General features: G+C 45.1%; 1 protein-coding gene across 4 annotated transcripts in view; it reads right to left on the reverse strand.

Moving 5' to 3' along the window:
* HDAC5 (histone deacetylase 5) overlaps positions 1-14,088 on the reverse strand; it is a 39,804-nt gene extending 25,716 nt beyond the window's left edge. The window contains exons 1-2 of one of the 4 annotated variants that reach the window (XM_036753862.1): positions 13,902-14,088; positions 6,296-6,502 (exon numbers count right to left, since the gene is read on the reverse strand). In XM_036753862.1, the coding sequence (XP_036609757.1) occupies positions 6,296-6,317 (22 nt within the window). In that variant the 5' untranslated portion in view covers positions 6,318-6,502; positions 13,902-14,088. Of the gene's footprint in view, positions 1-3,617; positions 3,682-6,295; positions 6,503-13,901 lie in introns of those variants that run through there. The other 3 variants (XM_036753863.1, XM_036753864.1, XM_036753861.1) reach the window with 3 other exon arrangements.
* Between the last annotated feature and the right edge of the window lie 10,408 nt (positions 14,089-24,496).

Raw genomic sequence — 24,496 nt, forward strand, 5'->3', positions numbered from 1 at the left:
ATGGCTAAGGCCACAAAAAGCTTGGCTGGGAGGGTGGGCTGAAGATGGGGAAAGGAACAAGAAGTGATGGCTGTGTGGAGTGTGTCTATGCAAGTCTGGCTCCCTGTCTAGCTCTCTGGGTGGGAGTGACTCGGTAGACAATGAAGCCAGACTTGATCCTCTACCACTTTTCCTTCACCCCACCCCACACCCCAGATGGAACAGGTAGGGAAACTGGAAAAGCCTGGAGAAAGGGTAGCAGGCAGGGCCAGCTCAGCTCAGGAACAGAGGCTTCCCCTGGAGGCTGCATGGAACATCTGGAACAACCACTCTCATTTCCAACAGCTGGGAGACTAACTGGGTTAGATTTGTTTGGTTTTCATTGCCCTTCGGGGCTCAGTGGCTCCTCCTCCCCTCCTTAACCCATTCAAGAAGGAAGGGGGAAGGGAAGAGAACTGATGGGAATCTCAGGGAAGATAGGGTCATCTTCTCCAGCTCCTCACAGGGTCCTCTTCTGGAACAGTACCCCAGCACCATCACCCCAACTCATCCCAAGGAAGGCATTCAACTTGGCAGGTTCACATTCCCTGAGGGCACAGACCTACTCACTTGCTCTAGTGCTTCTAGCAACAGTCCAGAAAAAGACAAAAATCACTATCTATTCCCTTACCTCCCAGAAAGGATCCAGATGACATAGCCAGGACATTTTGGTTTGATCCCTTGATGTGCCTGGCTTCAAAGGGCTCAGTTTCCCCTCCAAGAACATAGCTCAGAGGTTCCCAGGCAGAGAGCCCACTGCCCTGGCTTGAAGCACTAGGCAGGTCCAACAGGGCAATAGGCAGGCAGAGCAGAGTCTACTATGCTTCACTGCCAGTCTTAGGAAGATGCCCTGACTGGCCAGGTATTGAGATGGCAAGGCCCAGGGCATGGTCAGGAATGGTGCCTGTCAAACCCCTCCCCGCCTCGATCTGTGCCTTCCAGTGTGCTGAGTCTGTCCTCCTGACCTCGATGAGGCCTTTTAATAGCCAGATTATTTCTAGGCTGCCCCCTCCCCCTACCTGATGTCACTGTTGCTATTTTAAGCCCTCTCCCCCCTTGGGCAGAGAGCCAGTGACACCGATCCTCTCTGCTAGACAGGATGACCTCATACTCATGTCAAGGGCCAGGAAGGGGAACTGGCCAACCAAGGACAAAGGAGAAATCCCAAGGGCCAACCAGCTCTGTACTACCTATAAATTCCCTACTCCAAAATTCACTATCTAGAAATTTCAAAGCACCTGACTGCCATTAGGATGGAGTTGGGATAGAGGATGGAGAAAGAGGATCAAGATAGGAAACTGAGGAACTATATGACATAAAAGTCAATTTCCCTGGTTTCCAGATGAGTTGGAAGGTGGTTCTGCTCCTTGGCTTTTGCAGATTTAGAGGAAGAGATGATCTAAAGTCTCTCTCAACAGGGAAGAGGAGCAAAGGGAAAAGATACCAAGCATTCAATTTTCATTACCCATTTTCCATATCCCACCTTCAAAGTTTATCGGAATATAAATCACTATATGGACGAGAGGGAGGACAGCATAATGTCCCCCCTATATGAGGCACACAGAAGAGGGAAGAGTTAACTACAGGTCATTCAGCAAGACTTAAATACAGGAGTCCTGCCTGGCCAGTTCAGGACTCCACCCACCCAAGCTGGGAACAACCAGAAGGGCAGGCTATCCCCTGCCCTACCTCTGAAGTAAGGAAGAGCTGGGTGCAGCATGCAAAGGGAAAGGAATTTACAAATGGGAATCCCTACTACATCAGGGGAGTGGGGAAGAGAAGAGCTGGATCAGTTTCCATATTTCCAAAGGTATGCCAAACCACCCAGTTCTCACACCCTATCCCACTCCAACCTTATCCAACTTACAAACAGTGAGGAGTAAAAGAGTTCCTACTTTGAAGAGGGAAGGACTGGTCTAGCAATTACTACTGGCCTGCCCTCAAGTGCATGACCACTAAAAGCAGTAGGACCCAGAGGCCTGAGGCTAGCATCCCTGGTGCTTCCTATTTCAGGGAAAGGTAGATCCTACTTAAGTCAACTATAGCTCCCTGGATCCTCAAGCTTCAAGGACCCTGAGGGTCATTCTCCTTCTACCTCCTTTCAGGGGGCACATCTAACCCAATTCAGACATCTGAGTGGACAAAATCCTATTTTTCAGGAATCTCCCAAGGAAAGCTGAAAGTTCTTGATATCTAACTTCACCCCTTCACTCGTCCATGTGTTGTTTTATCTTTCTCTCTTGCCATATAAGTCTTCCTAACTCCCACTCAAGAATCTGCCTATACTGGCTCCACCCCCCCAGACAGAAACAACTTCGCTCTAGTCCCCCTCATCTGGGGTTCTGGCATCACCAGCCCCTCCACTTTGGAATGTAGAGTGGAACAATCCACAGCCTAGCTCTCCAAGGAATTTTAGTAATCAAATTCCTGGGGTAGAGAATTGCAGGGGGAAAGGGGGCGGGGAGAATGGGACTAAGGAAGGGTAGAACACCAGTATGCAACACATCCTAAATCTCAAAGGCAAGTAATCAAACCAAAATTTTGTTTCACAGGCAGGGGGCCAGGGAGATTTCAGCCATTCCTGAAACCAGGTTTCTTTTAGAGACCCTGAGGTAGTCAACAACCTACCCTCACTATGACATCTACCTTTTACCAACAGCCTGCCCAGTACATAGGCTTAAGATTCCCATGTGATGTTAAATCCAAGGAAAAATAAAGAGAGTTGAAAGCTCAGTCTCCAAAGAAGCTAATAATTTAAGAGGCAACACAAACACCCAAACACACACATACACACACACACACACACACACACACACACACACACACACACCCCTCTGCACACAAACACCATAGTAGTCTCAGAGCCTTTGGGTAGAAAGCTCTCCAAACAGTGTAGAAATTAGAGGAGGGAAATGAAAATGGAGGCATAGTCTAATCTTCTTTGAACACAGAAAAATTCTGGAGTCCAACAGTTAGCATGAGGAGTCCAGGTTCCCAGACCCCTGCTCAACCACAATGCTAACCCACTTTTTGCTTCTGCCATCCAGCTGGCTTCTTTTTTCAAGATAGGCATCAAGGTTTAATAAGTAGAGCCTGAGGCAGGGAAGCCAGAATCTTAGGTTCTCTACTCCACTCCACCTTCATGCCCCAGTTTCTCTTGCTGTCCAAAAAAGAGGGGAATGCTGTTCCCTCTCTGACTCTTGGGAGGAGGAAAGAGAGAAAGTGTGCAGTGCTTAGGGATCTTGGGTAGAAGCCTCTTGCACAAACACAAGGTGTTGCTGTGACACCTGTCTTCCCCCTCCAAAGGGTATAGAGAGCTGTGTCCACCTCCTTCCCAAGTTCCCAGTTCTAGGGTTGACTCGAATTACAAAGGCCTGGCTCCTATCCTCTCTGGGCAGTCAGTGTCAGGGGGAAAAGGGCAGAAGTTGCAACCAGCCTAAGGTCAGCACTCAGTTCCACTAACCCTGAGTTCCTCAACTTTGCTGGTACTTGAGATCAAAACCAGTAAGGCAGGGGAGGCAGTACTGACCCTTAGAATCTCAGCTTCAATAATAAGCTGAAATTGTCAAAGGAGCCCTAAACCCTGGATCCCTGGTTACCTGAAGCACAGATGTACTCCCAAAGAGAAGGTGACATCAAGGAGCAGGTATGGCTTCATTTGCTGCCTCTCACCAGGCCCAGAAAACAGGGCAAGTGGGGAAATAGAGTTGAGATCCTGTTTTCATTAGGACCCAAAGGTAAAAAAATTGTTTTCGAATGCCCTGGGAAGGTAACCAAAACAGAAAACTTCAAAGTCTATCTTGCTCTAAGTACAACAAAGGCCTGCCTTTTATAAAGGTCATATACTCCTTGAGACAGGGGTCAAGTCATAGCTTGCTCTTTTAACAGCCCATCCTCCCATCCCTATCCCCCTCTAAATGCTTGGCGCAATTAAGGTCACCTCTGACTCTCAAAGCTCAACTCAAATTCCACCTCCCATGAGGCCTCTCTGGATACCTCTTCCTTTATACCCTCAACTAGCAACACCTCTTCCTCAAAAATGGCTTGTATTTTATTTTGTCTATGGACACGTTCTTTCCCTTGATAGAACATAAGCTTCTGGAGGGCAGGAGTCCTTTCGTTTTGTCTTTGTATCCTCAGGGCCTGATAAACAGTAGACAATAAATACCTGTTGATTGCTTGATTAGGCCTCAGGAAACCCTGCACACAGTAGGCTTTTAGCACTTAGCACCTTTAGCACATGGGAAATGTTTAATAAATGCGTGTTTAATAAATTGCTAAATTTAGGGGCAGACAGAAAAGGTTTCAGGCACTGAGAAAACTAAAACAAGTGGAGGATCTTGCTTTATTTCTGTGGAATCACAGAACCACAGAATGCCAGGCCTGGAAGGGACCTTCCACATCCTCTAGGCCACTCTTATTATATAGTGGAGGAAACTGAAAGCTAGAATCCCCTGACATGTTAAAAAGTGGGCATTGATGGCTTATCCACAAAATATCAGAGGAGGCTCTCCTAAGTCTCCTCACAGGAGACTGTGAGAGTTTCACAAAAGGCAGAGGCGCTGGGAAATTCTCTGCTAGGCCAGAGCAATTAATCACAGCCACAACGCCAATACTGTCCAGGGACCATAAAGAAACTTTAACCCAAGCAAAGCCCCTTAGAGTTAGTCAGAGGGAGATTTTACTAAAGCTTTTTGGCCTTTGGGGAGGCCTCTCACAGATTCCACCTTAGACCTCACAGTTCCCACATTGGCATTCTCCTTGCCTAGCAGGAGATCAGGCCTTTATCCTACCCAAAGAAAACAATAGATCTTTTCCAACCCTACCCAGGAAGGAACTGAAAGGCCAGCTGACTAGAACCCCCAGCTGATTCCATCAGCCCCCAACTTCAGAGAGTCCAGTTTCAGTAGAAAGCCAAGAAGCTGTCAAATGTGTTAGACATGGAGGAGACCCATCCCTCATTAGCAAATAAAACTACTACCCCTGGGCCTACAACCTCCTTATCCTGGAGTCAGTGCTCAGGGGCCAAGACCCTAGCATCTCCAGAAGAGGAAGGTGGGCATCACTGCTCCCTCTAGTCCCAATGACCCTACTGCATCCCTACCGAAAGTGGCCTCCTACCACATCCAACATTCCATGGCATAGCTCTCTAACAGTTCATGGAATCCCACCAACATGCTGCCATTTTCCCAGAGCCTATGAAAGCCTCTAAGTACCTTCCTGCAAGCTGCCTCTGACAGAAGTCTTCACCTCCCATTTCTTAGACTAAATTGGAACTATGGAACCAGGGAAAGGAAGAGGAAAATGATTGCTGGGTTCATTCCTAAATCTGTCTCTGCAAAACTGTAAGCAAGAGGCCTGGCACATAGGAAAAGGAATTCCCATTTTCTATAGGGAAAAGGAAGTAAGAGAAACAAGGGAGAAGCTGAGTAAGATTCCTATAAGCTTTAGAGTTCTGCAGAAGTCACAAAAGACAGCCAAGGAACGATTGCAGTTATTACTCTAACCACAGTGAAACATAACCCTTCTGAGAAACTTCTAGGGGACCAGCCCAGACCACATGGCTACACACCCACAAACATGCACACAGACCCACGGATACATGCAGACACACCCAGGTTCCCACAGGTGAAAGCAGCCAAGCCATGGTGATCTGGGGTGGGGGCAGGGAGTACCAGGAAACCTTAGTCACACAGACCCCAGATCAGGAATCCGACATCTCCAGGAGGCTGAAGTAGGGGAGTAATTTTGGTGAGGGGGAGGAGAAGTATGGTAGTGGTTAGTGTCTACTAGCTTCTCCAGATCTGTCCAGGGCTCTGGCTAGGCTCTGTAGTTAGACATGGGGGGAAGGAGACTACTTGAGACAGACAGATAGATAAGACAGAGACACATACACATACACATACACACACACACATACACACACACACACACACAAAAAAACATCCCCCAGTACAAGACTGGAGATAGAGACTGGTAGTAACCCTTAGCTGGACAGGGATTAGACTAATTTATTGACAGTTCCATATCCAAGACCTGATCATAAAGATGGTCAAACTTATGATTCGGTCAAATTCTTATGTTCCCCTTCCTCTACATTCCCTACTCTACCATTTCTCTCCCCAGCCCAAATCCCAGTCACCCTGTGACTCTAAGGCCATGAAAGTTGCTCAGCTTGGCTCAGAAATAAATCTATCCCAGAAAATATAGATAACCCTAAGGGCCCCACCCCCCCACCCTCCACCCCCACCATTCTACAAGGAATACAGCCTCTTACCAGACTCATTAGGAGAGTTCATGCCGGCTCTAAGCCCCGTGGGAAGCTGGCACTAGGGGCTGGTGGCTGGGGCAAGGGGGGGGAGGGATGGGGAGCTGTAGAAGTGTCAAAAGAGATGGACAGACGGAGCCCAGGACTTCTACAACTCTAACGCCCGTCCGCAGCCATCCTTCAGGGTGAAGCAGTCAGGCACTCAGAGTAGCATCCCTGGTGGAAGAGATGAAGGTGGGGTTAGCCAACCCTCCACCCAGTTAATAAACTCACAGAATGTCAGGTCTGAAAAAGACCCAAGAAACTAGCTCAACTTCCTCATTTTCAGATGAGGAAACTGAGGCCCAGAGAGGAGAAGTGACTTGCCCCAAATCCCAAAGCAAGCTAGTGGCAGATCAGGGACTAGAACTCAGGTCTGACCCTACACCGTGCTGTACCTTAAAAGCACGGGAGTGAAACCTCTTATCAGAGTTGCCCCCAAACAAGTTCAATTGCAGGTAACAATCTTTGGATATGGGGAAAAGATTAGACCAGCAGGGTACCCAGATCAGCAGCTGGAAAAGACTAAATGAGTGTTAAGAACAAGTCTCAGGTCAAGTTCTACCTTCTGTAGGAGGCCCTTTTGGGTCCCCCCCAGCTGGCAGTGCCTTCTACTCTGAAGTACCTTCCATCTACTTGCCATATATCCTCTACATACACAGTTATTCACATATTGTCTCCCCCATCAAAAGGACAGGAACAGTGTTTTTGTAAGTACCTAGCACAGTGCCTGGCGTATAGTGGGTGATTAATAAATGCTTGTTGACTGCCCAGGGAATGAGATTCCACCCCGAGCAGGGTGTCCATGTGGTGGCTTACATTCTGGCAAGCACCAGTCAGGAACCAAAGGACAGAGAACCTGGCCCAGCTCACCTGTAGAAAGCTCCATTAAGACATACAGGCAGAGAATAATTTTTCTCCCCCACACTTCCCAACCCTAGCTCTTCCACTAGGTAGCTATGTGGCCTTGAGCACATCACTTCCCCTGTCTGTCAATTTCTTCATACCCAAATAAAGGATTTAGACTAAATGGACCCTACAGATCTTTCTATGATTGAAAAATTCTATGCTGAGCCTGGAACCACTGACCTCAATGACAGGTACATAACTTTAGCTACATACGTAAGAATATGAGTATAACATGTCTTTGACATGACTTCCTGAAGTTAAAACAAGGCAAGGGCAAGAAGGTGACCACTTTCTCAACTAAGATACATGTTGCTACCACTGAATGCCAAACAATAGTCTTATAATACTATGAATTTTCTGTTACCTAGAATTTAGTTCTCCTAATTTGGCTAGTACTCAGATCCCTACAACTGACTACCCAAACCCATCCCAGACCTGGTCACGTTCCTTCTCCTCCACAAAAAAGCAGATGGTTCAACACCAGGGAAACTGAGGCAGTGAGAAGCAAAGAGATTAGGCCAAAGTCATGGCAAAGGAAAAGTTGTAGAGATAACCCAGGAATTTAAGTTCCAACTTCATTCTTCAAACCTAAGCAAGGAAATTTACTCCATTCCTTAGGTAACCCTTACCTCTTAGTGGGGTTATTTTAAAATAAAATGTATTGATTTCTTTTCAAGGAGTACCTAAAGTGAAATATACCTGGAGAAAGAAGCACTGGGGGCACCAAACAGATACCTCAAAAGTGCACAGATTAAGACTGCATGCACAAGGATCTCAGACTTCGCCTGCTCTACTCTCACCCTTTTTACTCCCTTAAGAGTTTTAGGTGCTTCTTCATTAGAACCTGGAGAGTCTTCTATGATCTGATGATGAGTGAGGAGAGCAGAACCAAGAGAACATTGTACACAACCACAGACACATTGCTTCTGTGATGACTGACTTTGATGGACTTGACTATTCTCAACAATGCAAGGTTCTAAGACAGCTCCAAAAGACTCATGATGGAAAAGGCTTTCCACATCCAGGGAAAGAATTACAGCATCTGAATGCAGATTGAAGCAAACTATTTGCTTTCTCTTTTTTTCTCCTTTATTTTATTTTACTTTATTTTTGCTTTTGTTACAGCTTTCTCATGGTTCATTTCATTGGTTACAGTTCTTCTTTACAATTTGATTAGTGGGAAAATAAGTTTAATGTGAAGGTATATGTACAACCTATATCAGATTACATGCTGTCTTGAGGGAGAAGGGGGTTGGAGAGGGAAGGGGAGAAAATTTGGAACTCAAAAACTTATGGAAGCGAGTGTTGTAAACTAAAAAAAATTAATAAAGAAAAAAAAGAGTTTTAGGTCCTTAAGGCTAAAGGAAAAATAACATTGCATCTAAGAGATGGATGAGGAAAAGGCATGGACAAAAGCATCAAATTGCTATTAGAATGAGTGGGGATAGGAAATAAAGGACTAAGCAAAGGTTGGGGAAAAGCCCAGGAATGCTGCAGGTGGGGCTGGTGGTGCACGGGCAGAGGCCTGTGTGGGAAGGTAGCACAGCCTGTGCCCACAAGGGGACTGGCGTCCTGTCCTGCTCACACCCTTTTCCGTGGGCTGAGGAACATGAGTTCCGAAATTCCCACGATCCTCAGCCACCTCACATACCAGGATCCCTCTCAATTAAAAAGACCTCCAAAGGCCATGAAGATAGGAAGAAAGAAGATGATAAAGACTCAAGGGCTACTATAAACTAGGTATGGACCTGTTCCCATTCCTGCCCCCCAATACCATAGAGGATTCCTCATCCACAAGGGACATGCAACTGGCATCCCATCAACAAACTTAAGCCTTGGTAAACAATTGTTCTCTCTCACTCCCATCCCCTGGAGTTCAACCTGAGCCATTTCTACCTACTTATGATGTACTGATTTCCTTAGTGTTTGCCCCCCAGGCAACACTAAAATCACCCCCCACCCTAATGGCACAGCATTGTGAGAGTAAATACCCATTTAATATATTTTTTCGGTGCCCCTCAGCTTTGTAGAAATAAGCCAAGTGTCTCATACTTTCTTCACCCGTTTGCTGCTGCTTTGTTTGAGGCAATATCTTACAGCACAAAGAGCCCTGAACCTCTAAGTAAGAAGACTGGATCCAAGTCTTGACTCTGCCACTAAATAGTTCTATAACCATGAGCCAGGCAACTTCTCTATACCTCAATTTTCTGATCTGTAAAATCAGGACTATATTTACACTACCAACCTCATGGGGCTGTTATGAGAAAAACTTTGTAATCTTGTAAAGCACTACTATACGAACTACTGTTACTACTTTACCAACAAATTGTAACATATTGACCCCCTCCCACACACAGCACCTTATCACTCAGTAGCAAGTCTCCATAACGAATAAGGGCCACTGGCCAGAGCCTTGCTTGGGAAACAAGGCAATTTTCATGGCTGAATCAAGAAGAGATTCCTGTCTAGGGTGAGGCAAAAAAGGATAGGAAGACTGCCTAGCCTGATGGTTAGGGCCTGTGCTAGTTTCAAATCACTTCTTCTGGGGAAATTATGCCAACCTTTGCTGGAGAGTGAGAAGACAGTACCAGTAGCTGGGCTGCACCCTCATAGTAGCTGACCAGTTGGAATCCAACATATTCAGATACCAAACCAGATGGAGTGAGACTCCTTCTGAGTCCTAAGTCAATGGATATACAGAACCCCAGAGTCCTACCTCCCACTATAGATCCAAACCAGGCATAAGCATATTCCCTGATACAACCTCAGCTCTAGGCTCCACCAACACATCGGCATCAGAGGGGATAGCTCATCAACAGAGATTCATGTTATTAGACTTCAAATTCTTAGGCAGGCCTGGGGGAGGGGGGGAGGGAGAGAGAGGCAGAGACAAGACAGAGTGAGACAGAGACAGAGAGAAGATATCCCAGAATAAAGCCCCAACATATACAATGACAACTCCAGGAGAAGGTAGGAAGGGGAGACCGGAAAAATGAAAACAGTAGCATATATGGATAAATAAGGAACCAATGACTCTGAATTCAAATCTAGCTCTATAGTGACTTTTTTCCCTTTAAACAATAAACCCTGGATTTCAGAAGAGAGAAGTTTTCCCAATGAAAGCCCCTAGTACCCTAAGTCTATTACTTTGGTCTCCATTACTAGACCTGCTACCCAGCACCAGGCTACACAGATTCCCCTTCCCTTTCCCCTCACTATCCTCCCAAGCTATCAGCTAAAGACTCTGCCCTTGGAAGACTTCACAGCAGGAAAGAGAGACACTAGGTAATCAGCTGAGTCCAACACAGGATGGCACTGAGAAAGCTACAGCCAGAATCAAGATGCTCCTCTGTCCACTCTGGGGTACCTTCCCACCTCCCCAAGGCTTGGATTGCATGTGTGTTCTACCATAGATACTCCAAAATTACTCTCAAAAAGCCATAATCCCAGATGTCCTGATTTCAGGGGTACCTGTGGACCTCTCCTGCCCTGTGACAATAACAGACACCCTTCTTGTCCCTCCACAGTACCCAGGCCTCCACTTGCTCTATAACTGGGATTGATTAGAGCCTTGTATCAAAATATGGGGAACATCAACAGAGATGGTTAGAACTGATATGGCATAATTCCTCTCCCTCTTGGGTGTGGGGGGTGGGGAGAGTGGCACACAGGAAAAGATAAAAGAAGGCACCAGGCTGACAAGTTCATTTTTGCAACAAGCCCATTTCTGTTTGTCTGCTGAAATGCAGATCCAGGCATCTGCATGGGCCAGATGGAGGAGGTTGCTATTTCTAGAAAAAAAAAGGGGGGGTTTAGGGGAGGGGAAAGGAGGAGGGGATAAGGCTGGATCTTTTTGCCCTAAAATTGCTTGGAAAATACCCTCTCCTCCTTACCTTCTTCCTAGTGCCACTACAGATGCACAATAAATTAACAATAAGGACCAATTTGTGAGGGGAGAAATTGAAAAAAGCATAAAAAGTTTAATTAGTCAAAGTCAGCTACAACAGGCACCCAGCCTAGGCTTTAGTGAATGACTTGTGAGTGAGCAACATGGCTCCAAAAACTGCCAGAAATCGCCCACCCCCAACCCTTGCCATCTCTGTTTCTGTCTCTTCCCTCCACCAAGGACTATCCCTCCCCCCAGCCCTCAGCTAGGAGTGTATCCTCTACCAAGCTGGCTGCTCCCATTGCAGTGTTCCAGACATCCCGCCTCAAAAGGATGTGAGTAGGAAGAATTAATTATTAAAGAGCAGCTGGTACTTCAGCACTGAGCTTCCTCACCCCATCCTTCTTCAACCCCCTCCCCCCACCACACATGAATTACCCTCACCCCACCCTACCCCACCCCTTCCCATTTTCTAAACGCACAACTAACAAATCCCCCATTGGGTAGGAAAAGCAAACCTTTGTCTCAGCAGCAACACAGCTTAAGGTACCTTCCCTTTTTCCCTCTTCCCCTACCAAGACCACCAAAAAGGTGAACCAGAGGCTGGGGCATACTAGAAGGCAAACACCTAAGCAGAGATCCAGTTAGAGCTTCTTCCCCCTCCCACTAGAGCATATCCATTTTCCCTAAGGGGAGGTGTCCCACCAGACTTGAGCTTCCTTGTTCTCAGTGATGATTCAACACAGGTGACAGAGTGAAGAGGTAAGCCCCCCCACCCATTCAAAGGTACCTTCCCATCTCCCCAAGCTGGTTCAGCAGCTGAAGCGCACAGACAAACCAAACCAGTTCCATGGGAAAAGTGGGTCCAAGAGGTAGGTCACTGAAAAGAGAGGCTGAGCTTCCCCCCAAAGCTATGTGCATTTGAGGAAACAGAGAGGGGGAGGTGGAAATGGATGTTGAGCAGATTCAAACTACCTGAACCATTTCTAACAGGAGAGTGGAGAGTCACTGAAGAGGAAGAGAAATTCAGCCCCTAATAACCTCCTTCTCAATAGCACCCTTCTGGCCTCTGACCAACCATGACAATATGCTCCCCACCTCCTTCAACAGTTTTTTCTGTTAGCCTGAGTTCAAGGATGACAGGGTTCCCAAAGAATACCAGCCTCTTATCTCTCACATTCTACAGAGGCCTCTTATCCTCCACCTGCACATAAGGAAAGCAATGACCTTTCTTACAAGGATCCTCACAACTACCATCCCAGCGTCTCCTATGCCAGGGTCTAAAGCTGGATTCTACCTCCTCAACACCTCCACCATACCTATTCACCCTTTGACCTCCAAAAATGCTCCAGAGTAAATTTTGGATCCCAAGAAGGTGGACATGGGATGGGGAAAGGGAGAACAGTAATACTCCTAAAGGAGCCCCAGAGCCAGATACCCTTCCCCTTAAGTGACACCATTAGCTACCTCCCTTCAGAAAGTGGAATCGCTTAATTCACAGTTAACCTCCTCATCCCAACAAAGCTCCCCAACCCCACCTCCTCTCACTCCCCATTATACTAGCTACTTTGTACTGGTAGAGCTAGTTATGCTTTTTGGGAGAAAAGTTGTATTGTCTCCCCCCAACTTTAGACGGTGCAGGAACATACAACCCATGGGGCCAATAGGTATTCTCTGGATTCATGATAGGGGACAGAGTAATGTGCCAAGGGGAATATGAGGATTGAAACTACCCAATCCAGATTTGGGGCAGGGCGATGGCTGCATTTCATCCCAGCTCCCTAACATGGCTGGATGGGGCATAAGAAAGAAGGGGGCCGGGAAGGAGAAGGCACCACTGGGGACAGTCAGTCAATAAACATTTATTAAGCACCTATTATGTCCCAGGCACTGGGCAAAGTGCTGGGGATTCGAACAAAGGCAAAAGACAGTCCCTGCTCTCAGGGTGCTCAGTCTAATGGGGAAGGCAACAGTTAGTTAATAAACATTCAATAAGCACCTACTTCGTACCAGGTCCTGAGCAAACAACTGGGGATACCAAAATAAAGAGATAAAGGCAAAAGACAGCCCCTACTCTCAAGGAGATCACAGTCTAATGGACAGAGGCAGAAATTAGGCTAGGCTCCCCATGCACAAGCGTAAGGAGCACAGAGCTGAGACTATGTTTTTAGTTGTTGAGATCAGGCTCCCAGGGGCGGCAATACCCCTTCTTCCTCCCCGCCACAGGCTATCGGGAAAGGTTTGCCCTGCTTGGGAAAGGGGAGAAAATGCAAGGCAGGAGGAAAGGATGCTGTAAAGCACTTGCTACTGCTGACTACAAGGCGGGGGGGGGGGGGGGGGGGGGGGAGTAAGTCAGCCAGCCGGTCTGGCAGCCTCCCCTTGGAGTATTGGTTACGTGGGGTGCCTTGGGGGGGGGGTCCTCGCCCTTACCTGCAGGGGCGGCGGCTGCGGAAGGGCGGGGCGGGGCGCGCGCCCAAGAGGAGCACCCCCCTCCCCTCCTCGTCCTCCTCTCCCCTCCCTCCTTCCTTCCCCCCAGGGTCGGGCTCTCGGGCAGGCGGCCTCGCGCCGGCAGGAGGGATGGGGAGGGGCCGAGAGCCAGGGGAGGAGAGCAGGGGAAGGGACTGGAAGGGAAGGGGGGCCGGGCAGGGGAAGGAGCCAGGGCTGAGCGCGTCTCGCGCCCGGGAAGCTGAGGGGGGGGGGGTGGCTGGTAAGGGGGTGTAAATTGCCTCGCTCCCCCGGGTGGCGGGGTGGGGAGAAGGGCAGGGAAGGGGGCGCGCTCACCCCCAGGGGCAGGAGCTCCGGCTCCTCGGGCGGTGGCAGCAGCGGCGGCAGCAGCGGCGGCGGCAGCAGCGGCAGCAGCAGCGACGGCGGCGACTCCTCCTCGACGGCTCCTCCATCTTTGCGGCGGCTCCTCCGGCTCCGCTCGCCGCCGCCGCCACCAACAACAACATTCGGAGACGTCACTCCCGTCACGTGACCTAGCCCCGAGCTAAAAATAGACCCGCTCTCCTTTCCATCCTCCATTCCGCCCCCCCCGCCCTACGCCGTCGGGCGGGGCCTGGGGCGCCACCGGGACAGCTTCTTAAAGGTCCCGGAGCCCGGCGTCCTGCGTAGGCTACGGGGGAGGAGGAGGGGAAGGAGTAGGCTCTTAAAGGACTAGGCCCAGAGATCGAGGGCGGGGTTCAGGGTCCTGCCATTAAGACCCCACCTTTAGGGTACGATCGGACTTTAGATGGCGCGTGGGTTTGAATCCCACCTTTGCTTCTTCCTAGCTGCATGACCCTGAACAAGACACTGAAGTTCTCTGGGCCTCAGTTTCCTCCACTGTAAACCGAGGGCGTAGGAGTAGATCATTCCCAAAGCCGTTACTTCCTTCTTCCCCGCACCTCCCCCCACAACACTCCCTTTTTAAATCACAGAATGTTGGAGCTGCTCAGAACCCAGATCTGAACCCAAATTTTACTGACTCCCAGGTCCAGTCCCATTTCCTGTCTATTTAACCCTCTCTGCAAAGCCTGCAATCACCCACTCATGAAGGAAATAGAGTCAAAGGCTATATAGCATGAAAGTGCTTGGAGATCCGAGGAGCCTCGGCTGTGGGATGGCCACTAAGGTCATTTCCAACCCTTAAATTTTGCCATCCTGTGAGGCATTGGGGCGGGGGGGGGGGGGGCGGGGAGAGGAAGGAAGATTGCCACCCAGTTTTGACTCCCTTATTCATCCGACTCAGCCCCTAGCCTTAGCCTGAGATTTATCAGCAGTCTGAAAGCCCGGTTTCCCTGGAAGTCAGCAAAGTCTGAAATCCCTTACATTCCTGCCCCTCCCAGGGAAACAAGGCTTTCAGGTTGTTAAGGTCGAGGTTGCCAGCCCAGGCTCGCGCTCTCTCTCTCTCTCTCTCTCTCATTCTCAGTCTCTCTCTATCCCACTCTAGGAAGCCCAGTGCTAAAGAAAGGAAGGCTTTGAATCTCCAAAGCCTTAAGCTTTCACCCTTTCCACAGAGCACCGCAAAAAAAAAAAAGAAGAAGAAAGGGGTTTAAGATGCAAAGAAAAATAGCTCAGGAAAATATTTCCTGAGGGGAATGGGACACAAAGTTCTTATTATAATAATAATAGCTACCATTTATATAGCACTTTTGAAGTTTCACATGCCTTATCTCATTTGGTCCTCCAGAACAACCCTGTAAGGGAGATGCTATTATCCTATTTTACAGATGAGTAAACTAGTATATGTTCCACCTCCTCCATGAAGCCTTCATAGTTCAGTTAGAATGGTCAGTCTTTCATCTGGCCTATATTGTCTATACTTATGATTTGGTGATTAACCTTGTTAATCTGTAAGACACTCCCTAGTGTTGTGACCCTGGGGGAGTCACTTAACCTCAGTCTGCCTCAGTTTCCTCACTATAAAATAATAGCACCTTTCACCCAGGGTTGCTAAGAGGATCAAATGAGTGCTTACAAACCTGAAAATACCATATAAATGCTAGCTATTGTGTTATTATTAGCTCTTGTACTATCTTATGGTTATCTTTATACATATCATACCAGTCCCCACTCCCCATAACCTCTAGTACAGGGATAGGGAACCTTCAGCCTCAAGGCTGCATGTGCGTGTTGGGGGGGGGTCCCCACCCTGCTCTAGGAGAATTTAAGCCTATTCTGTGTCAGAACATCATAGAATCATAGATTTATAGAAGGAGGGCAATCTTAGAAATCTAGTTTGACAGATGAAGAAACTGAGACCCAGAAAGGCTAAGTGATTTGTCCAAAGCCCCAAGCCCTCACCCCTTCTGACTTTCTATTACAGGAGTCTGCATCTGCGATAAAAGTTTCAGTCTCCACATTCTAAGTCAGCAGGATGGAAGTGTCTTTTCTAAAAATTCAATTTTATTTTAGCTTCAGTTCTGAATTATATCCCTCCTCCTAGGTCACTCCTTGAGAAGTCAAGAAAAACAAAACCCATTACAAATATGTATGATCATGCAAAATAAATTCCTACATCAGGCATGTCCAAAAAAAGAAAGAAAAGAAAATATGTTTCATTATACAATCTGAGGCCATCAGCTATCTGCAGTTGTTTCATCATAAGTCCTTTGGAATTATGGTTGGTCATAGTTCGATGAGGATTATTAAGTCTTTCAAAGTAAATTATCCGTACAATATTACAATTATTGCATAGATAGTTCTCTTGGTTTTGATCCTTTCACTCTGCATCAGTTCATATAAGTCTTTCCAGGTTTTTCATCATTTCTTATGACACAGTAATATTCCATCACATTCATTCACCATAACTTGTTGAACCATTCCCTAATTGGCAGGCATCCCCTCTGTTTCCAGTTCTTTGCCACTACAAAAAAGGATCTGCTACAAATATTTTTGTACCTATGGCTCCTTTCTCTCTTCCTTTGTTTTTTGGGGTTTTTTTTAGGGGGTGGGGGTATGTAAACCTAGTAGCAGAATTGCTGAGTCACAGGGTATGCACAGCTTTTGGAGCATAGTTCCAAGTTGCTTTTCAGAATGGTTGGACTAGTTCACAGCTCCATCAACAGTGTGTAAATGTACCTGTTTTTCCACAGTCCCTCCAGCATTTGTTATTTTTCGCTTATATCATCTTAGACAATCTGATGGGTATGAGGTGGTACCTCAGAGTTATTTTAATTTGCATTTCTCTCTAATTTAAAACATTTTTTCATATGACTATTGATACCCTGGACCTCTTCCTCTGGAAACTCTAAGGCAAGGGTTTTTAACATTTTGTGTCATAGACTCCTTTGTTGGTCTGATTGAAGCCTCTCCTCAATAATGTTTTCAATACGTAAAATAAAATACATAGAAAACCAATCATCCTGAAATACAGTTACCAAACTATTAAAAAAAAAGAGACCCCAAGTTAAGAACCCCTGCATCTAAAGGCAAGAACAGCAAGACTGGGTTTGATGTTTGTCTAGAGAATTTCTGACCTTGGGAATCAGAGTGAATTTGACTTTTTCATGGACCAGACACTGCCACAGGAAAATCTGGTGTTTAACTTGAGGCCTGCTGGGTATCCTGAACTTCCTAGCTTCGTGACACTGAAGTTCGCTGGATAGGAAAGGTAAGGAAGGAAAACAACAGTGGCTGACGTACTTTGAAAATTCTATCAGGTGGCCTAGGCCTGGCATAATAAATTTTTTTTCTGGGCAATATTGGGATGGGCAAGAAGGAGCAGAGAGGATCATTCAGTGATTTATGTATTTATATGTACATATATATACACACACATATGATATATAAAGGATTTATGTCTGTGTCCCACCCAGGACCACAGCACAAGATCATCTTGGCTTGAGTTAGAAGCAGAGACACATCAGCTCTGCCATTTCACCCACCCTTCGGCTATTTCCCAGGGGTAAGAACCTTCAGGAGAAAAAGGAAAGGGGAGTATAGTAGAATGGGACAGCCCTGGCCTGGAGTGCAGAACCTGGACAAGGTCGGGGTAAGGAGGTGTCAGAGGATTTGAATTCCAGTTCTGATTTACAACCTTGGGAAGATCCTATCATTTCCTGGGCCTCACTTCCTTCTCTGAAAAACAAGGAAACTAGACTGGAGCAGGTGTTTTAAATTTTTTTTCTGTCATGGACCGCTTTGACAATCTAATGAGGTTTATGAACCCCTTCTCAAAAGACTGTTTTTAAATGCATCAGACAAAATATATTGCCATACAAAGGAAACCAAAGAGATCATTTCCCACCACTGCCATGCAAGTTTAGGGGTCCATGAACTCCAGGTTGAGAGCCCTTTGACTGGATGGTCCCTTCCTTCTCTGAGATTACAAATTACAAACAAAAGAGAGTGTCAGGAGCAATAATCATCACCCAGGTGTTTTATTCACCAATCTGCTGGCTTTATCCAACCTTATCTACCTTACTCTCCATCTACATCCCAGACATGAAGAGAAGGCTGCTTTTCAACTGGGCTTCCAGGAAGACTTGTAAATTTGTTTAAAAACAAAATCCATTCTGGACCTGGATACCCAGAATGGCTTTTAAAATTAATATATGCGTGTGTGTGTGTGTGTGTGTGTGTGTGTATAATATACATCTACACATATACACACATATATACATATATGCATGCATGTGTGTATGTGTACATCTATGTATATATGTGCATGTATGTATGTATATATACACATACATATTATGCATAATCCATATACAATCAAAAAAGGATTCATTACAGCTACAAAAAATTAAGTAATCCCTACTTACAGGCAATCCCCACCCTCCATTCTAATGGGGGAGATAATAAGGACAAATAAAATATGTAGATAGATAGATAGATAGATATAATATGAATTAAAAAAACCAAGAATGGTCTGAGCAGCCCTGTTCCCCAGACCCCGGGTCTCCAAAGAGCTTCCCTTACCCAGTACTGAGTGAAGGAAGAGCAGACCCCAAGAAAGCAAACAACAAGCAGGACAGAACAGAATGGGACTTCTGGTTCCAGTTCAACCCCAGTTCCCTAGAAACTAACAAGCCAGAACTCAGTGACTGACCCCCTTGCTCCCTATATCAATAACGTTAGCAGGGGTTAGAATCAAGGTTGGAGGTCTTCACTCCAGTATATAAAATTGAGAAGGGAGCAGTGTGGTGCCTTGAAAAGGTCGCTGGCTCTGGTTTCTAATCTTGACTGTGGTTTTTGATCACACACCTTATCAGTAAAAAAAAAAAAATACTGAACATTCCACTCCTCTCCCAGCCCCTAGTAAATTGGGTGATCCAAAGGTCTTGAGCTTTTAAAGTTTAAGACTTCACTAAGACTTATTTATTTATTATAAATTATATTCATGGGCTATTATAGAAATAATGTACATTATAAAAATGTACACAAAATAGATATTTTAAAAAGATTAAAAAATGAAATAATATTTGATCCTAGAGTCAGTAGGGAGTCACCAGAGTTTATTGATCCGAGGAGTGAATGTGATCAGCCCTGTGCTTTAGGAGTACCAGTCACCTTTGAAGAGGACTCTAATCAACGAAAGCAGTTAGAAAACTATTGCCACAGTCCAGTGGAGTAGATGGAAGGGATTTGATACAAAGAGGTATGGAAACAGAATCAGCAGTGAGGATGATGCTGAGATTTGGAACCTGGATGAATGGAAGGATGGGGATGCCCTAGACAGAAACAGGGATGTTCTGAAGAAATCTAGGTTTGAAGGGTGAAAGACAATGCTGTAAGAACTCTGAAGCACATGAAAACTCATCTGTGCCTACTCATTGTGTTTCATCCAGGCACTCCTTCTGACCCATCAAAAATGGAAAGGAAGATGTAGGGGTGGTTCAAGGCTCTTACTCATCAGCTATTGCTCAAGCCTGCTGGGGGCTGCCTGATGCCTTCACCAGGTGATGAGGAAGGGTACAAGGGGTGGCGATGGAGGTGGACCCTGGGGAATTTAGTCTTTTAGCTGCTGCTGCTGGTGTCTGGTAGAGCTTAGGTTATAACTACCCTGAAGGGCCCAGAGCAGAAGGGGAGAGGTTGAGAGTTTGCTCAGCCATTCATTAGAGACCAGTGACAGGAGAGGGTAAAATATGAAAGTTTGGGGAGATAGTGTCCAAAGGGTAAGTGGAGTTGTGTTGAAGATAAGCCCTTCAACTGGCTAGCATGGGGAGGGTGGGATGAAACACATCTTCCTATACTCTGCTTGGTTACTCTTGGAGTCATGTCATGGCCCACTACTGGTTTGAGGGCCCTCACTTTGGAGACCACTGAACTAAAGGCCCTCTAAGGTCCCTTCCAGCTTTGAATCTATGATCCTAATGTAAATTATTATCATTACCCAAATAGCCTTATAAGTCACCTCCTCTCTCCAGACCTCAGTGTTTTCCTCTTGAAAGTGGGGAATTGTACTAAATCAGTCATTCCTATATTTTTTTAAACCATCATAAAATTACATTCACATGATTTCAGGTTGGGACTAGGTTGGCAAAGCTGGAGATCAATAAAGTTTATAGCAATCAGGATAATATCAATATCCATTGAGAAAATGTATAATGACAAGAAGTTACTATAAATTTAATAATGTTCTTAAATGAATTCACCAAATTTGTTAACCCCAATAGCATTCACATACATTTGAACTTTCATGATACACATGTGTATGAGGCAGATTAATCATTATTCCATAGAAAGCAGATTTGTACATTTGTTTTGAGGTTTTGTTTTTTTTTTCCAAAAGTACTTGTGATTGCATTGGCACAAGAAATTTCAAGTGAGGAACTTCCTCTCCCAAGGCAGATCAGCACCTTCTCTACAACTTACAGTCTTGCAGAGAAGGTAAAAGTCTTGCCTGGGTTTATACACAGTCAGTATTTTAACTCAGGTCTTCCTGAGTATCAACTACTTACTGTGTGCCAGGCAGTGTACCAAGCACTGGGAATATAAATATAACCCAAAAAAAAGGCAGTCCCTGCCCTCAAGGAGTTTACATTCTAATAGAGGAAGACAACTCATAAAAGGAAGCTAAAAAGCTAGGGAAGGAAGGGTTGGAGGGGTAAAGAAAGGAGTCTAGTAAATTAGTAATGGATTGCAGAGAAGAATGAAGGAGTGAGCATGGCTCGCTTGGTTTGGGGAGGAAATGACCAATAAGAGTAAGGAGCTTTCTGTAGAGGGACCTTCTAGAGTGAGAAAGCAATTGTGACATGGGGAAGAAAGAAGACCAGAAAGTCAGGATCAGGGCCTAGAGAGGAAATACATGCAACTTGCCACATGTAAAATTTCTCCTGTGGATCTCCATTAATTCTAGTACTTGTGTGGAAATTCCCTTCATCCCCCACTCATACTTCAGAAGGAGACACAAGGGGAAATGGAGAGGAGAGGAGAGGGAGAAAAGAAGAGAGAGACAGAAACAGCTAAGTGGTGCAGTGGATAGAGCACCAGCCCTGGAGTCAGGAGAACCTGAGTTCAAATTCAAATCTGTCCTCAGACATTAGCTGTGTGACTTTGGACAAATCATTTAACCCTATTGCCTCTAACCCCGCCCCCCCCCCCCAAATTAAGATGAGAGAGAGAGAAAAACTACCACAGGCTTATTTTATATAGAGAGAAAGACTGTGAAGGGAGACTTTAACTCTTTCAGCAAGATTCTATCTCCCTGACTTTGTCACCAATCATCTTGGAGGCAGCCCCATTAACCAGTAAAGAATCAGAAGGGTTTCCTATGTGCTTGACAGTGTATATGCCTCCCTCCATGGAAGATGCTCCCCAGATGTCCCCAGACATAGTTCATGCTCTATAATCTTATCAAGTAGACTGGGACATTTCATCAAGTTCATCATAGACTTAATTATGTGTGTGTGCGCTGGTCAGTGTTTAACAACTGGCTCTCTAGGGGGAAATGTAAGGTGCAACACACTTTTAGTTTGCACTATTAACATTTTATCCATCACTTTCCTAAGTCTAAATAATGAACAAAACAATAAATCAATAGCATTTTGCCAAGGGGTAAATGCTCACACTGAAAAATTAACTATCAGCTTTCACAAACAGTTTCTAAGACACCAAATACCTCTGAACTTAAATTTGCCTTCCTTACATATACAAAATAAATACAAAGTGGTGGAAGTAGGGGGACCAGAAGTAGTAACTAGGGAAATCAGGAAAGTCTTTTTGAAGGAGGAAGAGTACCCAGGGCTAGGTAAGATCCCCTGCATCTGTAGGTAGAGGGACATGAGATGGAATGCTTCTAGCTGTAATATGAGTGAGAAAGATTAACAGGCCATCAGCCTCAGAAAGATAGGGTAGATTTCAAAAACATGGCTGATATGTTTTGTTTTTCTTAATGATACATATTTGTTACAAGTGAATATTTTTCTTTGTGAACAGTGACAAACATGCAACCAAAAGAGCGCATCACTGAAACATTTCCTTATTTTTATTTTAGGAGGCAATTGGGGTTAAAATGACTTGCCCAGGGTCACATAGCTAATACGTATCAGAAGTTGTATTTGAACTCAGGTTCTGCTGACTCCAGGGCCAATACTCTATCCACAGTGCTACCTAATTGCCCCTGAAACAGTTCTTTAAAGGCATAGAGGAAAACAAAAAAAGTATGAATGGAAACAGACATAGAGAATTGTGGCTACTTTCTTAAATGATTGTGTAAGATACATTTCTTTAAAATATGTAAAACTATTTCAGTTGTTTTTTTTCAGTCATGTCCTCAGACATTAGCTGTGTGACCTTGGACAAGTCACTTAACCCTATTGCCTCTAACTGCCCCCCCCCGAAAAAAAATTAAGATGAGAGAGAGAGAGAAACTACCACAGGCTTATTTTATATAGAGAGAGAGAGACTGTGAAGGGAGAGTTTTCTTGGCAAAGATACTAGAATGGTTTGCCATCTCCTTCTCCAGCTCATATTGCAGGTGAGGAAACTGAGGCAAACAAGGTGAAGTGACTTGGCCAGGGTCACTCAGCTAGGAAGTATCTGAGGCCAGATTTGAACTCAGGAAGATGAGTCTCCCTGACTCCAGGCCCAGCACTCTATCCACAATGTCACCTAGCTGCTCAATATAAAGATAACATATTCTTTTGAAAAACAATGTAACCGAGTTTAGAGTTTCTTACCTAATTCTATTGTTTTGTTCTTTGTGTGTTGCAATGTTTGTTGATTTAGTACATGATAAGAAAGAACTGAAAAATTGAAACTGGACTCAGGTTGTGAAGGCTTTTAAATGAAAAAAAAAAGTTTGTAGTTTATAGTAGCGATTAATGGGGAGCCATTGAAGTATGTTGAGTAGAGGAGTGACAAGGTCAGTTCTGTGTTTGGAATATCAGTCTGGCAGCTGCGTGGAAGACAGAGTATAGTGGGAAGGGGACTTGAAGCGGGGAGACAAATTTTGAGACTAATTGTTGTTATTCAGTTATTTTCAGTCATGTCTGATTCTCTGAAACCCCATTTGGGGTTTGCTTGGCAAGGATACTGGAGTGGTTTGTCATTTCCTTCTCCAGCTCATTTTACAGATGAGGAAACTGAGGCGAACAGGATTAAGTGACTTGCCCAGGGTCACACAGCTAGGAAATGTCTGAGGTCAAATTCAAACTCAAGAATTTAAGTCTTCCTGACTTCAGGCCCAGACTGCAAGACCCAGCTATGAGACTATTGCAGTATTTCAAATGCAAGAGTTAACCTTTTTTGTGCCACAGACCCCTTGAGCAGTCTGGTGAAGCCTGTGGACTTCTTTTCAGAATAATGTCTTTCAATGACCAAAATGAAATATATTGTTACAAAGGAAATCAAAGATTAATGAAGGTGAAGATACACTTTTACTTTTTTCCCATCCAAGTTCACAGACCTCATGAAATCTATCCACAGACCCCTAGACCCTAGATTAAGAACTTCTGATCTAAGTGAGATTTGATGCAGGGCTGAAGGAGGGTGGTTGCCTTGTAGAGAGAAAGGGCTAGATGTGAGAGATGTTGAGAAGAAATTGGCAAGGCTTGGCAACTGACTGGCTATGGGAGAATCCTTAGACTCTTTCTCTCTCTTTTTTAACCTTCCTCTATAGTATCTCCTTCTCACCAATTATAGTCACACATACACACTCACACGTGGTTAGTCTCAGTTGTTTTAGTCATTGGGTGAGTATTGAGCACCTACAAGAGCTCTGTCCTAGATCCTCTTTTTAATCCATACCACAGCCCCTCTACTCAGGAACTCATTTCTTCTTAGCTACAATATTGTAATAGCCTCCTAATTGGTCTTCTTTCATCTAGTTTATCTCTTCTCCAATCCATCCTTTACACACTGCTTGCCTGAGTAATCTTCCTAGTTCAGGTCTCTCTAGTAATTACTGAGTAGTCTACTCAGTAATCTTCATTGACTTCCCATTACCTCCTGACAATATAAACTTCTTTTAAAAAAAAATTATTCATTTTAAACTTAAATGCAAAAAGACCAAAAAAGAACTTTTCCAGGTACACAACACAACATAAAAAGAGGAGTCAGTATAAAACCATGCATTTCCTTTCATACTGCTTTTTTTGAAAAACCATGTAATAAAAACTAGACCTCGTTTTCAAAACTACATTGCTTTCTAAGTTTTCTTTTGTTCTCTGCTGTGCACTCTCTTTCTTTTTCTCCCTACCTCCCCACTCTGCTCTACAGCAAGCTACAATTAGACACAAAAATATTATATACATGCATATATATGTAAAACCATGCTATATATATCTATATCTATATCTATATCTATATCTATATATATATCTATATATATATATCTGTCTATTTAACTGTTCTTTCTCTGGATGGGGACCTTCACAGATCCTTTGTAGTTGATTTGAATACTTATTATATTCAAAATGACTCAGTCATTCAAATTTGTTATTAGA

Source organism: Trichosurus vulpecula, chromosome 4 (genome assembly GCF_011100635.1).
Source record: "Trichosurus vulpecula isolate mTriVul1 chromosome 4, mTriVul1.pri, whole genome shotgun sequence".
NCBI lineage: Eukaryota > Metazoa > Chordata > Mammalia > Diprotodontia > Phalangeridae > Trichosurus > Trichosurus vulpecula.